The sequence below is a fragment of the Oenanthe melanoleuca genome, chromosome 4, assembly GCF_029582105.1.
Source record: "Oenanthe melanoleuca isolate GR-GAL-2019-014 chromosome 4, OMel1.0, whole genome shotgun sequence".
NCBI classification, from domain to species: domain Eukaryota; kingdom Metazoa; phylum Chordata; class Aves; order Passeriformes; family Muscicapidae; genus Oenanthe; species Oenanthe melanoleuca.
In genome coordinates, this window is record NC_079337.1 from 10,251,346 (window position 1) to 10,266,716 (window position 15,371).

General features: G+C 35.9%; 1 protein-coding gene across 2 annotated transcripts in view; it reads right to left on the minus strand.

Moving 5' to 3' along the window:
• Positions 1-273: 273 nt before the first annotated feature.
• The window catches only part of INPP4B (inositol polyphosphate-4-phosphatase type II B), a 285,764-nt gene continuing 270,666 nt past the window's right edge, over positions 274-15,371 (minus strand). For both annotated transcript variants that reach the window (XM_056490189.1, XM_056490188.1), the window contains one exon: positions 274-5,448. In XM_056490189.1, coding sequence (XP_056346164.1) covers positions 5,316-5,448 — 133 coding nt within the window. In that variant the 3' untranslated portion in view covers positions 274-5,315. The remainder of the gene's footprint in view (positions 5,449-15,371) is intronic.

Below are 15,371 nucleotides of genomic sequence, written 5' to 3' on the forward strand. Positions count from 1 at the left end.
TGAACTGGAAAATGCATGACCCACCTGGTTCTGAGGTGAAAGTTGTGGTAAGACTAAGAAGAATAGGAACTGTTAATTTTTGGCCATTGCAGGCTTTTAACTGTTGTATCAGAACTTTTTCTTAAATCCTTGCTCCTAGTGGTGATGAGACCTGCGAGTGGCTTCCACCAACTCCTTTAGGGGGGAACACACTGTCATCAGCCTGGACAATCCTACCTCGGGGCAACACCACCGCAATGACAATGAAAAATGAAGAACAAACAAAAAAAGTCAGAAACATAAAAAATAAACATTACATTTATTTAAATAAAAATATACACATGGTGTACAATGGTCATGGCTTACAGACAGCAATGAAACAAAAATGATAAATCCTGAAACATAAAAAGCATTGAATTCCTATGGTTGTGCTTTGTTTCTCTGGACTGAAGTCCTGCTAATGTTACTTATACAAAAGCCTGTGTGCTCCAGAATGTAAGACAGGAACATCACAAGGGACAGCTATGCAAAAGGAGAACAAGTACCAAAGTAATTTGGGATTTCAGAAGTCAGACCATTCATAAACAGAAGTTTATGAAAACTTTTAAAGCATTTTGCATGCATGGAAAGAGTAATCAAAAACCACTGCCAACAGTTAGAGATCTAAGTAAGAGCAGCAGGATTCAAATCTCACTGCTCTGAACCTGTCCAGGGCACTCTTTTATCATAGTCAGACTCCTACTGTAACTCTCTTTCCCAGACAGCACACAAATCCTGTGCCTTATGTTTTAGCTCTTTGTAATAGGCAGGCATTGGTTCGTTCATAAGTGTCTTATAGTTTATTTATCCTGAAGTATTTCCTCATATCTGAGCAAATGCAAGTTTTAACCTTGGATCATGAGTATCATGCTGATAGTCATGATTGTTATATTACTTATTCAGCAGATGCTATGAAAGAAAAAGGAAATAAATGTTTGAGTCCTGCAGAGTAGAACCTGAATTCTTGGCAACACAACAGTCGAGGTGTTGCACGACTAAGGGAAGAAAGTAATGTTTTAAGGACTGAAGTCTGTGAGGTTTTTTCTTTCTCTCTAAAAAAGCATTTATATGATTTTCTCTTTTTGTAAACATGCAATATACAAGATAAGCTTATGTTTTCAAGAGCAGCAAATTATTTTAAAGCATTTCCATTGTAAACATCTGCTTTTAAGCTGCAAGGAAGTGAAAAACAAGATGCAAATTCATGTCTCATGGCATTGCCTATACAGTACACTTCTTTATAATAAAAAAGAGCATAAATATAGAAATCAATGGTTTCAAGTTTACAACATAAGCAACTGACACAATATATGTTTAACTGTTAAATGGTTACATACATTAATTCACACAAGTAATTTTGCTGCATAGTTTTCAATGCAATTACTTTCTTTATGACACTGGTTGATGTTCAGTGCATTTTCTGCTCTCTTTTAAAATGGACCATAGGATTTCTTGGAATTTGTGTTTAATCTAGAAATAAAAGTAAGTTTTTTCCTGAAACTTTTAATAGGCATATTATAAAATAGGCTCCAAAATGAAGTGTTGCACTTCTTTATACCTAAATTACTAGTGAAGATTTAGAATACCATTACAATTTATTCCACTGCAATTAAGTGAATTTTCATCAGGAGAGACTGATGTAGACACAAAATTGTTTGTTAATTTCCTTATTTCATTTATGTAGTGGCAAAATTCAGACAATACAAAAATTAACATTGCAAGCCTTCATTAAGGCTACTTCTTAAATAATATTTTGTTTCAGTTGTTCTCCTAATTATTATTTCTTTATGACACAGACATTCCTAGGATTCCATCAAAATACACAGCTTCACAAAGAAAAAAGTCAGATAACATAATTAAAAACTGTTTCCTAACACCATAAAAGCCAAAGTATAAACATGAACCATAATGTATTTTAATTCCTCAAAAGCCTTCAGAAAGAAGACCTGCCTGCTTAATGTCAGTCATAGACATGTTATGCATTATAACAATACTATAGACATTTCTGGGAAAAAATTACTTTAACATTCCTTTCCTTATTTTTTTAGTCATTTTAGACTAGCTCTCTATTTAGACACTACTCTGTGGTACAAAACCCCCAAGTAAATGTGTGATACATTGTATAAATATTGAAAGCTAGAAGCCCTTATTTCAGGATTCCTCAAGACAGATCCTGATTTGATTTCTACAAATAATATCTTCTGTAAGACCACATTTGGCTTTAGATGCCAGATCTATTTTTGAATTTTCATCTTTTAGCCCTTGAGAACTGCCTTCCCTCAAAAGCAGATTATTTTATACCTTACGAAAGTTTCAAGAGAGCAGGTATGGAACAGTTTTTGCAAAGCCACCACCAAAATCACTATGCTTACCTTATCCCTCTGCAAAACAAACGATGTAGTTTGCTTATAAAAACTGAATTGTTTAGTTTTGCTCCTCTGATATCCACAGTGAGCTACAAGATAATGTGCAAGACCCCAGGGATGATTTAAGTCCTCTGTTAAGTATTCAAACAACCCACAGGGCTGGATGCAGCTGCTACAAAGAGTAAATGTACTCCAAGTAACACAGCCATCAGCCTGCAGCAAACCCCTTTTTGTTTCTTCATAAAAGGCAATCCAGAAAACTTAGGGATTTTGAATGATTTGGGCCTATTTTGTACTGAAGCAATGAGGCATTTCCAGGAAACTTGGAGCACTTCAGCGGGTTTTACAAAGCTCTCCTGACCTACAACAGGATGTTCCAATCCTGTTACTGAGAAAAATTTCAGTATTATTTAGCACAAGACCCAGTCAACTCTTCTCTAATGGCCCAAGCACAATGAAGTTTCACTGCAGACCACTGATGTGTTTGGGGTTTTGTCTTAATGATCTTTAGCAAATAAGAGATAATTTAATTTCACAAAAACATACTGTGAATGGCTGTTAAAACAAAAAGTGCCATTTTTTCTTTTTCCTGATCAAATCCATGGCTTCAACATGGACAAAACGACTTCAACACAAAAATAACACAGTAGTGACAACAGCAATTTAGAGCCCAGTTAGCATTAAAATGCTGAGGCAAAATCTTGAAAGACTATTTTCCTGACAAGAAAGCCTAGATAATTTCATATATTTAACTTGACAGAATGCCATTGGAACCCAGATAAAGAAGTCTGGGTACCTATAGGTACCTATATCACCCAGCAGGGAGCAGCACCCCCACTGAGATTTTTACAGATGGTGTCAGAATTACTGTATGATGGTTGGCATTCTCTACTGCATACCTGGGAGTTATTTCAGAGATCCATGAGGAATACATCACTATCTCTAAACTGCACATGCAGTGCTTTTAAAGCTAATAATAAACATGTATATAGTGAGGGCTAGTGCAGCAGCATGACAAAGAAAACATTACTTTTCTATGAGGGATTACGCTCCATAAATCTACAAAAAAGTTTCATACAGGTCAGCTGCATTATATTCATAGACCCAAACACTAATTTATGCACATATCCAGCCACCCAATGAGTATTGTCCACTTCTACTGATACATGACAAGAAAAAAATCAAGGCATTATGTTCTCATGAGTCTGAGCTTATCTGTGATGCATTGCCAACCCTTCTGCATCTACTAAAGTAATACATTCCAAGAAAAAGGAAGCAATTAATCATAGCACATTATATAATTAATTAATGCACCAAAACACTACTTACATTACCTACTTTTCTTTGGAAAAAAGTTCCCATTTGTTAATATATTGTATAGGTGAATTTCTGGCTCCACTGAAGTCAATGAATATTAGAACAAAGATCTCTTTCTGATGTTTTCCTACAAACTCCAAAGCCTGATCTTGAAGCAAATATACAAGATGGATAAAATTTTAGACAAATGATAGATCAGTTCCATGGGATCACCCAAATAGAATTTGCAGAATCAGGCTCTTAAATTCTATTATGGTTACAGATTGATACCCAGTAATGGGTATTAATGGATTAAAAAGAACAAATTCTAACACATGGTGCATAGAGATTTCTTTGACTTCCATAGGAGTATGCAAACATTTACTTCTTTATCCATGGCAATTATAATTTCCTACTGATGCTCAAATTCCCAGGGTAGTTTCATTAGGATAAATTTCTCATACTTCTGCTCTAGATATGAAAAGAATGCATTACATAAAGGTCAGTAACCAGTGAATACTTGGGAGTTTTAAATTGTATTTCTCTCTGGGAGCCAGAAGAAGGTAATAAATAGGTACAATTAGAAAACACAAACGTTCTTTGCAAGACAAATCTCATGACTAACACAAGCTGGCAGAGCATTAACATTCATTTTTAAAGCTGATAGTTCTTCATCCTAGAGTGTCTACCTGCAGCATTACAAATTTGAAATAAATCAGCTGCAGTGGCTAACTAATCCTAGTACAGCAGTTTACTCATAACATTTATTTTAGGCTTTGTAATAACATACATGTTTTCATAGCCTAAAGATACATTAAATCCTGTATATACAACTTATTTTCCCTACCACTAAAGAAAATTTACTTTTAAGGGTTTACACTAAACAGGAGGTCAAATTCAGGTCACTTCACTTGTGGAATTAATCTTCATGATTTCAGTGTGATTTATGTGAAAGTGAAATAAGTGGTATTTGGTCGGGGTACAGAAAATCAAGAGTGATACATCCAAATGAACTGCAGGGAATCAGAATGGAATTACTGAAATTACAGCCTGCAATTACTAAAAACATATTATGAAATTACTGTGCTTATGTAAAGAAGCTAATTGCAATTACCAAAATTATATTTAGCCCAGGTATTAACATCACCATCTTTCATAAATATTTCTTTGAAAGGTTTAATCATTAGTGATCAAGAGCTCAGTGCTCTGCTGGTTCCAGAAAACACCTTTTTCAGCAGTAAGAGACCCCTTAAATCAAATCTCAGGGTTTGATTTGGAGTCAGAATGCCACCTTCCAGATTACTAATCTCTGTTCCTACAGCAAATGCCATTTCACTTTTTAGTCTTCAATCAAATGACCCCAAAAACTAATTCTAGCTGGCTTATGAGTCATACTAAGCTTCAACTTCACGAGGATAAGTTGAATATGTTTGATTTTCAGAATATCCAGTCCATTGATTTTTCATGGTATTTATTTCATAATGACTAATCAGATTCATTTTAATGTAAAATGATAAAACCTGATAAAAAGAACACCTCCATTGGTTATACATTCCCAATCCATACGTCATAAACAGCGGTTGTTATATTCACTAATTAGCATGATGTATGCTCCTGATTACACTTTTGTTAAACTTAGGTGTCAGCTTTTCCATATGTCCCCTCTGGAGGTCTGTAGTACTTTGGGAAAGCCATCAGCTGTATCATGTTGAATGCATACTTTCTGCATTTGACATTCTTCAGAACATTCTCTATGCGGCATCCTTCTCTAGTGAAAGGGGGAAAAAGTACAACTTCATGAAACACAGAATAAAGAAATATGCTTTATTTGTTCATTGCAGAGTTTCAGCAACAGTTGAAGTAAAAATAACAAAGATTCAACTCTACATTTTTGTTTTCCACGAGTGATGATACATCTTACAAAATTAAATCCAAGGCCAGGCCCAGTACAGTTATTGCCCTCAGAAATAGATGATTTCCATCCCCCCAAATATATCTGCCCTTGAGGTTTAAAGTTCAGTAAAAAAAAAATTAAATACTTTAATGATACATTTTGTCTAATTCCAGAAATATATTTGCCTTTTAAACCTTTCCATATATTTTTTTTTCAATTTGTTTGCTATATATGTGCGAATATACATTGCCCTAAAATGCGCATTCTAGGAATAAGGCATTTTATTAAGTCTGGCCCTAGAGATTTGTGAAGGAAAGTTTCATCTCTGCTTCATTTCCTGTATGTTCAGCTTTGCAATGAAAAAAGAGAGAATGGCTTTTCAAACAGCCCAATCCACCTCTCTGCTTTATAAAGGAAGGATGTTTGTTCACATAAAGTACAAAAGTCACAAGTGCCAAAGTGGTGCATCAAGACATAAACAGGACTTGTTAAAAAGAATATAAAAGTGTCTTGAAAGCAAAAGCAACTAAAGCAACAATTACAAACAGGTTAATTTCATTACAAAACAGAACTTATTCTATTCCATTTAGTTACTCTACAGAAAAGGGTTAGTTGTAGCAAAGTAATAATCATTTATTAAACAAAAACAATCCCATCAGCTAGTAACAATGAAAAAAACACAACGAAAGATAAATCTCACAAACCATTGCCCTGCCATATTTGTCTAGGGGTTAGTTTGCGTTGTGCAAATTAGTTTATAATTATTTTTTTTGTCAGACGAATTACTCTGGAAAGAGGGGTTCAAGCATTCAGGATTCCACAACTTCTATACAGTGACAGCATTGTAAGTGGGCTTTCTTTGCGCTAATTACAGTGGGAAAGCTTACCATGAACAGAAAGAGCAAATCAATTCACTCAATGCATAGTATACTTCTCAGAGTTCAGAAAAAAAGAATGAAAACACAGTACATTTCAGACATTGGTATCTTAAAGATGAATCCTTGGGGTCTGAGACTGTAGAAATATTACAATATAATTCCTTTTTTCTAGAGTTAGTTTGTTGCTGTTTGTAGAAAAGAAAGGAACACAAGTGAAGTTTATTGATATTTGGCTAATAGCAAAGCAAGACTTAAAATAAGCCACACAACCAGCAAGTGTGAGCTGACAAGCAGCAAGGCGACAGGATAGAAGTGTCGAGAAGTTGGCTTGTTATCAGTTAGACAGCCTGTTTCGGGATCATCCGAGTCATTCAGTGCTCCCTGGGTTTGTCTGCTGTTAAACAGGGGAGGTTAGGAACAGATAGAACAGCGTTTAAGCAGCAAAGAAAGCCAACACGCAGGCATTTTGACAAAGTGAAAGTACATAGCCATTTTGATGGAACAGATTTATCTAAGTACTTCCAGTATAACTCTTGTGTTCTACAGCTGACATGGGAAGCATGATGACTGAGTGGCTACTAAGAAGTTAATACTGCTAGGTGCCTTGGACTAGTATTCACAAATGAACATTAACTAACTTCCACAATGAACTACACTAAAATGAACACACACACTGAACAGAAATGAAATAAGGAAGTTTAAAAAAAAAAGTTAAGGAAGCAAAGAAAAAAAGATCATGAGTATGTCACAATGCAACACTGAAAAAATTGTGTCTCCGTGATGTTCACAGGCTTTCCAATACTGCTTCAGTATCTATTATCAAATTTACTGGCAGAAATAAAAAGGCCACACACTAACAACTATTCTAAAGTAGTATTAAATGATGGTAAATTGACTTCAAAAATTCATCAGTGCTGGTGACTCAGTTTCAAAGTCAATAGCAGTTCCTTTCATTTTAAGGCTTGCACTTATATTCCTGTAAGTAAATCACCTTGTATCTTCTTCAGTCAACACAGGGAGGAACTAATCTGCTTACAAGAAAGTTCTAACTGAATCACTCTGAATTGTGTGGTCACTGTCCTACCAGAGCAGCAGGGATACTTTCACTGCCAGGCTTTCCTGTTGTACTCTTGGCAGATTCTCTATAAATAGAATTACTAAAGCTTGAACTATACTTCTTTAATCCCTCTGAAGTTTACTTGTATACATTCAGAAGTCCTGTTTATAGGCATCCTTTGGGCAGTAAGGACTGGTAAGATTTTTATTTTTCTATTTACTATGACTATCCTGTGATGAAAATATAACTTGCCTTTTTTTTCTGTGGACTTGAGAATATCCAAATATATCAGATGACAACACAGGGCCTTTTCAGAAGCACATGTCACAAGTATATTCTTTTTTTCAAGAAGAAAATGCTGGGAGACATCAAGAGGCTGTGGGACAGTAAAGGTAACATCACAGAGCCTCAGATAAGAAGAAAAGGATACTCTGAAAACAGCAGCAGCCACATCACTTGACAGAAAGCCTGCCTTTCTGACTTGTGTGGTAAAGGGCAATGTTGCATTTCTTAAGCTTGGATAGCAAAAGAGCTGCAAGAACTGCATTTATAGGTGGAACCCTAGGCAAGGGGTTGATCAAAACCATTCCTTGCCCAATTTATCTTTTGAACAAGCCTTCCATACTAAGTTCTTAATCTTATTCTTTGCTTTGAACATTCAATCTGTATGTTACACTAATAAAGAGGTCAACATGTATTATTGTAAATAGCAAAATAAAAGATTAAAAAAAAAAACCCTACAATTTTCACCTAGGTCAAAGTAATTGCTGGTGGCTGTGTATCTGCTGCTTTTGATCTACAAATTTCAAGTGTCCATGGATAGAATTTGGGCAGAACTCAAGCTGTACTGTAGACATTCAGAAACTATCAAGGAATGAAACTAATTGCATGATTGACTGACCTTGTCAATACTGAAATAAGTAATTCTGTGTTCCTCTGTCAGATCACCCCAGTTAATACCTCTGTCCTAGGGTCCACCCACAGAACTTCCTTCCTTCCTCTTCTGCACACAGTGACATTACTATTTGTCATCAGCTGTGAGGACTAACTGTATTGCTCTCAGTTAATGTTGTCCTCCACCATGTATTTCTATATACTTTTAAGAACCTGCTGCTTGATAGTTTTCCATTTTTCTTCTTTTTTTTTTTTTTTTTAAATCTCTACAGCATCCCCCAGGTTTTCCCCTTTGACCCTTTTGCATTGTCCCCTCATCCCCTTCCTACTCTTCAAGGTGAGCCTGCAGGTTTCAGCTTACTCCCATTATGCCCACAATTCAGAGCTCTAGCTCAACCCTCATAGTCTCATCTCCTCCTTCCCAGTCACAGAGCCCAGCTTCAAATTTTTGTTTGCCCTGTGTCTCTTCCATCACAGCCATCACTTAGCTCCTATGACTAAGTGGATGCAGAGACCAAACATTTTTCCTCTGGAGAAATCCATCTGGGCAGCAGTAAAGTTGAGCATTCAGTAAGTTTGCACAGAAACTGCATTAATCAAACTGATTGGGTACATCAATCTGGAGAGCCTTGGCTTTGCATGCCAATGGTTTATTCCAAGCAGGCTGAGTCACACACTCACAGGCTGTCCCTACAGGGATGAACCCTCCTGCTTCTGTGGTGTGCCTTGTTCAGCTGGACTCCACATCTCAAAAGTGTGACTGCCTTTTGTCTACATTGCTACATTAGCATCAGTGAAATTTATGCAGGTATAATGATGAAAATACAGATAAAAGCCATTTGTTCTATTATTTTTTTTCAATAGAAAAGCCTAAGGTACATTTGTTCTTTGATATGCGGAAAAGAATGATCAGTGTCTTTTAACATAAAAACTTCTGTCTTCCCCCCAGGAAAACAACCGTGAACAGCTGATGCACAGGGATTTCTGTTCCACAAATTAGTCACATCATTCTATGCATGATTCAATAAGACATCCTCAAAATAGAGCAAGAGGATCCAAATCCATTATTAGCTAGCTAAGAACAGGCTAAGCAGAATAGCTAAATATGCTTTTAATTTAAGAGGAATATTTAATCAGGGTCATATACCTTGTTAGGCTCTGCCAATATTTTTCAATGCACTACAGTGACAGTGCCTTCCAACACACCTTAAAGTGTCCTCTGCAGTGACTATTAAACAAAGCAAGGACCTACACCCATTGCTTCCCCTGGCTCATCCAACCCTGGAGAAGTCTTACTGCAAACAGCAGGAATCCCACTGGTGCTGTCAGCTGGATTTATTTGGCTTCTGACAGCACAACCAGAACAGAGTACTGCATGCTAAGGTGTGCAGATACAGTCACAGTTTCAGATGTTATCTCCATCACAAACTGTACTTTAACACCAAAGGGAAGGAAGAAAACTCCCAAATATCCAGCAAGTTTCTATTTCACAAATAATTTTAACAGGAGTAGTGAAAGCTTCTAACTTTGTAACATCTGGAGTCATGAACACCCCACTAACCTATTATATACTTTTTTATTCATTCACTCTCAAATTGTTCATTTGAGACTTACAGCACAGCACAAATATATTGTAACGGCCAAGAGTGCTGTAAGTTAATGACAATATAACCATTTCAGCCTGCCTTCTATCTCATTTGATGTTTTATCATCTTAAACTCCTATTGGGATAATGCTGCACGCTTACCAAATGAGACAAAGGCAAAACAGCAGATATTTTCTCTTGTTTTCAAATTCAGATGATAAATTATATGAACCTCAACACAGTGAAGCAGAGATTATGAAAATGGTGTGAGGAAAAAGCCGCTCAAGTCCTTATAGAGTCAAGCACACACATGAGGGGATATTCTGGCTTTTGATTATCAGTCACACTGATATCCCTATGCAAAGTTTTTGGCAGAGATGATTTTCACACTTTGGGATATATGCTTCTCTTTTCAGAACTTTTCCAGCTCACTTATTAGTGACATTAGAAGTGTTGAACTGTTCTACAGGACTTCTTAAGGCAGAATAAACAGATAACTTTCTATCAACATATGCTAGTGCTAACTACAGTTTCAGTTCATGTCCTACTGCACTTGTACTTTATGGGAATTTTCCCTGTTTTTGCAGACAGATTCAAGCAAGTATTTCTGGTCCTGCTGTGTTTTTCTTGTCAAACTCCTGCACTGACACAGAAAAATAGCAAAAGCAAGATGCTTCACTAGAATTCTGTCTGACAATGGTAGAGACATTTCTTCAAATAGAAAGGATTGCTAACAGATCTCAGTCTCACACAATTTTGATAACTTACCTATTCTTTTTATTTCAAGACAGTCAAATTCAGAAGCAGCTTTCAGGAAGGAGTTTCTCTAAAGAAGTTTTGGGAATGAAAGTGTCCTAATTTCTAATATTATACATGTTACTGGGATTGATTGAAACACTTTAGAGAATAATCAACTATATCAATGTACACACTACAGTTCAAGAAGACAGATTTAACTTTTTCAAAGAGAAAAGGTGGGATGCTTGTGAACATCTCCTAGCCATTATGAAGCTGCTGCACTATAACATCTAGAAGAATAAAACATGATTCAGAAGGAAATAAACAGGTCTCAGCCTAGTCCTGAAGGATTTCAGTATCAGAGCAGAACTCAGATAAAACATATAAAGGAATATTGGGAAACAAAATTTTATGTTGAAATATAAAGTTGATACAATAAACCTCCAATTTTTAAAAACAAAAAAATGGTTCTGCATATTTTCAGACTGGAAAGTATAAGAAGGGAACCAGCAGAGACATCTTCTGTATCAATGGTCTTTACAATTATTCTTTTCCTGATGCACATTGCTGTCAATAACTTACAATTTTTTCCCCTCAAATCTACAAGGCACTAAAAAAAGTAGAAGATGCTAGAAATCAATTTTTATTGTTTATGTGATCCTATAATCTCAGTTCAAAACAATCAGCATTGCTGAAACTGGTCTAAGAATATTGAAGATTTCAGTCAGTGATTTAGAGACAGCTGCTAGTTAAACCACATCAAAAAACTAGACTGTTTATCAAATCTGTTTATCAAATTATTACACAACCCCTTCTTCCTGTTTTACCTTTTGTGCTGCAAGTTTTTCCCTACTCTTATTGCTTGTGCTGGCATCCTCTATTTCCCTACTCCTTTCTTCTCTCCTTGTTTGACTATGACATGTGATTTTTCTAATGCATTATGTAGGAAATAAAAAGGAAAGCATATCGTATAACATGAAGCTTGACCACTGAGCTGGACCAAGCAGCAGATTCATGCTGCACTCATGATGATAAGACACCTAGATCTTGAAAAATAGCTATTATGAAAAAACTGGGGGATTTTGAGCTCAATCTGCTTAGAGCTAAAAATTCAATTTTTCAGAGGTGGTCAGAGACAGCAAGCTACTGGAGGCTAAGCTGTGGACAGGGTACAGATTTTAAGCACTATTATGGAAAGGCCATAACAGTTCAGTACAGGGCAACAGACTAATAAAGAAACCCTCTTGCAGCAGTATTTAATAACAGGCAAGGAGACATTTGGTCTTACAGCCATACAACCAAATCCAGGAAGACCCTGTTGTCTTATGTGATCACTTGGACAGACAGGGATCCTTAGGAATTCTGAAGTCAAAATTCAATTTACACAGTTGCTTTTTTTGCTCTGCTGTATAAGTGTTCTCCTTGAAATCAAATTAATTATAAATGTGCAAATTTTCTACCTATTTTTTCAGCTTAGCTGTGTTTGAATTTCCCAGGGCAAGTGAAAGAGGCACACACCCTGCACTGCAGGCAACAAAACAGCACAACTCACTCCAGCTTTGGACTATGGAAACATCTCCCAGAATGTTGGTTCACCACAGAGCAACACATCTACTATTTTTTATGTTTACTTTTAAACATACCATCAACTCCAAAGAATAGATGAAAAAAGCACAGTTTCAAGTTTTATATCTAATATGCATAAAACATATGCTACTGAATAATATACATCTCTACCACTGTTAATCCTTGCACTTCAGAAATCTCTGCTGATTGCAGAAGAATTAATATTTTCTTTGGTGACTGACACAGAATGCCTGCAAGAATGTTTTTCTCTCAACATTAAGAGTATCTATGTGGTAGAAAATAACATTTATAAAATTATTATAATGGAAATATAAGAAACATAAAGAAAAAAAAAATCTAATTTTTGTTGCTGGTGCATTTAAAACACCTACATTTCAGGTTAAATCCACCCTCAGCAGCTGAACAGCAAAAGTTGACTTTCTCTGCCTGTGTCCCTTAATCTGCCAAAATGGACAAGCAGATACTCCCACATGGGAACAGCACCTTGGTCATGCCAACTCCCAAGCTACCCTGGAATCACTTGAGAGTTCATTAAATCTGCCAAAACTACATCAGGAAACATTTAATAATTTCCCTGTATAAAATGACTGAGATCATGTTCTAGCATCTATCCCCAGTGGTTTTCAATTCACAAGTGTGGGCAGAGGCTTCAAGTCCTGCAAAGTCGTTGTGGTGACTGTGTGAGAGATTAGCTTCAGAACTGAAAAGTGATGGGTTTGCAGAAGAGATTATTCTTTACCTGTCAAGACAGCTGAGCAGTTTCTGAAACATGATTTTCACCTCTATTATGCCCCAAGGAAAGGATTTGCTATTTCATTCTGCTATTTACCAATACTGCTCTGCAGTATTATACATCAATTCTACAAAGGTTTCTCTTTCTATCAAAAAATACAGTTCTAATAATCTTCCCAGACACTCTTCTATAAAGTATTAGGATTACATATATATGAGAATTTCTCAGGACAAAATTGCAAAATCTTTCCTGACAAATACCTCTTACAAGGTTTGAAATTCAGTCCAATGTACAACCAACACTAAAGAAAATGTGGTCTCTATCTTTGTGCAGGAAAACAACCAAGCAAAAGCCCATAGGTTTTACCTTCAGTTGAGCTCTGAATACCTACAACATTTCCCTTCCATAAGGTTATAGCACTAACATAATTGGTTAGTGAGTCACACTGGTTTCCAGTCTGTTTCTGTCACAGCAAGCAAGTTTTACTGAAGATGCCTTTATACATTTAGCTCACATAGCACATTGGAATAAAAATCCATTATAAATTCTTTCATATGTCTAATCAGGTTTAAATACTTTCTGTTGACCATGAAAATAAATCTTTGTGAGTCATTCCTTTTCTTTTGGCAAAGATTTTTTTTAGTCTTTTTCCCCATCCTGAGGACAAGTACTAAAGCTGATTTAAGTGGCAGAAAGGGCTTCCTACACTAGTTAACAGACATGTGAAAGATGATGCTTAAAATCTGTCATTCATTTCTAGGTGCTCCAATCTAGGAGTAGGATGATAAAATTAAGGTCAAAGAACTGCTGGTGTATACAGAAGATCATTTAATCTATGTTGCATCTCTAATTTGGGTATTTTAAGGAAGAAGGGTGCTGAACAGCAGAAATATTATATTCAATGTTGTGACTTTTTTTTCCCCTGAAACATCAGTTTGAGCTATATGAATGGAGGAATACGACTGCTTCTCATTAACGACACCAACTCACATAGTCTCTTCATGGGATTAACCAAAGTGTGAGTCATAAACCACAGGCTACTGCTATTCCCTTTCAGCAAAATAATGACAGTTCATTAAAAACTTTAACCTAACACACTGATACATTTTTTAAAAACCACAAAACCGGTTTGAGATCTGATCTGTTCTGATCCCAGCTGTTCTTTGAGCAGTAGACACAGTATGTGGGTATGGGGAATCTGTGCACATATAGATTCCCTAATCACAAAAAAAAACCCAAACAAAAAAAAAAAAAAAAAAAAAAAAAAAAAAAAAAAAAAAAAAAAAGGCACCTAAATCATCTGGTTATCTGATTTTAGCTGCTACCAGGAACAAAAAATGTAGTGCTCCTTTGGTTAGGTAGAGAGCTAACCAAAACAACCTATCCAAAACTGCATAGGCTGGGATGCAGACTGTAGCAACCTGGAAATTGTATTCCAACAGTACTACCAGTAAAACACCTTCTCTTTAGCAGGTAGATTTTTAGAGAACTTCATAAAATGCAAGGAAAATTCTACTTAAATCTGAAACACACTACTTTCCCCACGTAATTCCTTCAGGGCAAATGACAATGCTGGATACAATTCTCATTTAAATGCCCTGAATACATTTGTTGTCTTTTGTGTTAATAGATACAACGTGGAGACTTAGAGGAATAAACCTTTCTATGAGAAATTAGGAGTGAATGCAATTATATAATTTTAATTGTTTTGTTTTGGTATCTTTTTAGTAGATGGCCAAAGTTTTGGAGCCTGTTCTTCAGAAGGAAGTAATTTTCTTTCCCAAGCAGCAAATAGGAGAACTGAAACTGAAATCTTTTGAACAATATATTGAATACAACCTTTTTCTCTGGTTGTTAACTTGCATTTGTAAGGAAATTTTTATTTGAATGCTACTGCAGATTTGTTAAGAAGATCATTGTATCTCATAAAGACAATATTAGCACAGACTCACTTTTTAAGCAAAAATAGCACTGCACTGACAGGGAGAATAAAGAGATGAAAATGCATACTGTTTTGCCCCCAGTATCAACAAAAAAGAGACTTTTGGAACACTGGAGATCACTAAAGACTAAAAAAATTCAATAAGTCATATATTTACCTTCTGCATTCCTAAATCTTTGCTGGCAGAAAGGAGTAAATAATTGATAACACAGGTGCAAATCTCTTCCTCTCTATAATAATGCTACATTTTTCTTACTGTTTCGAAGAGCTGAAGGACGTGGTTTTGCTCAGTGCAGTCACAGTAATTGTCAGTTTGCCAAAGATCAAAGATGCAGCTCTCAGGATAAGCTCTGTGAACTACACTCAGGACTCCCTGAGCAGAA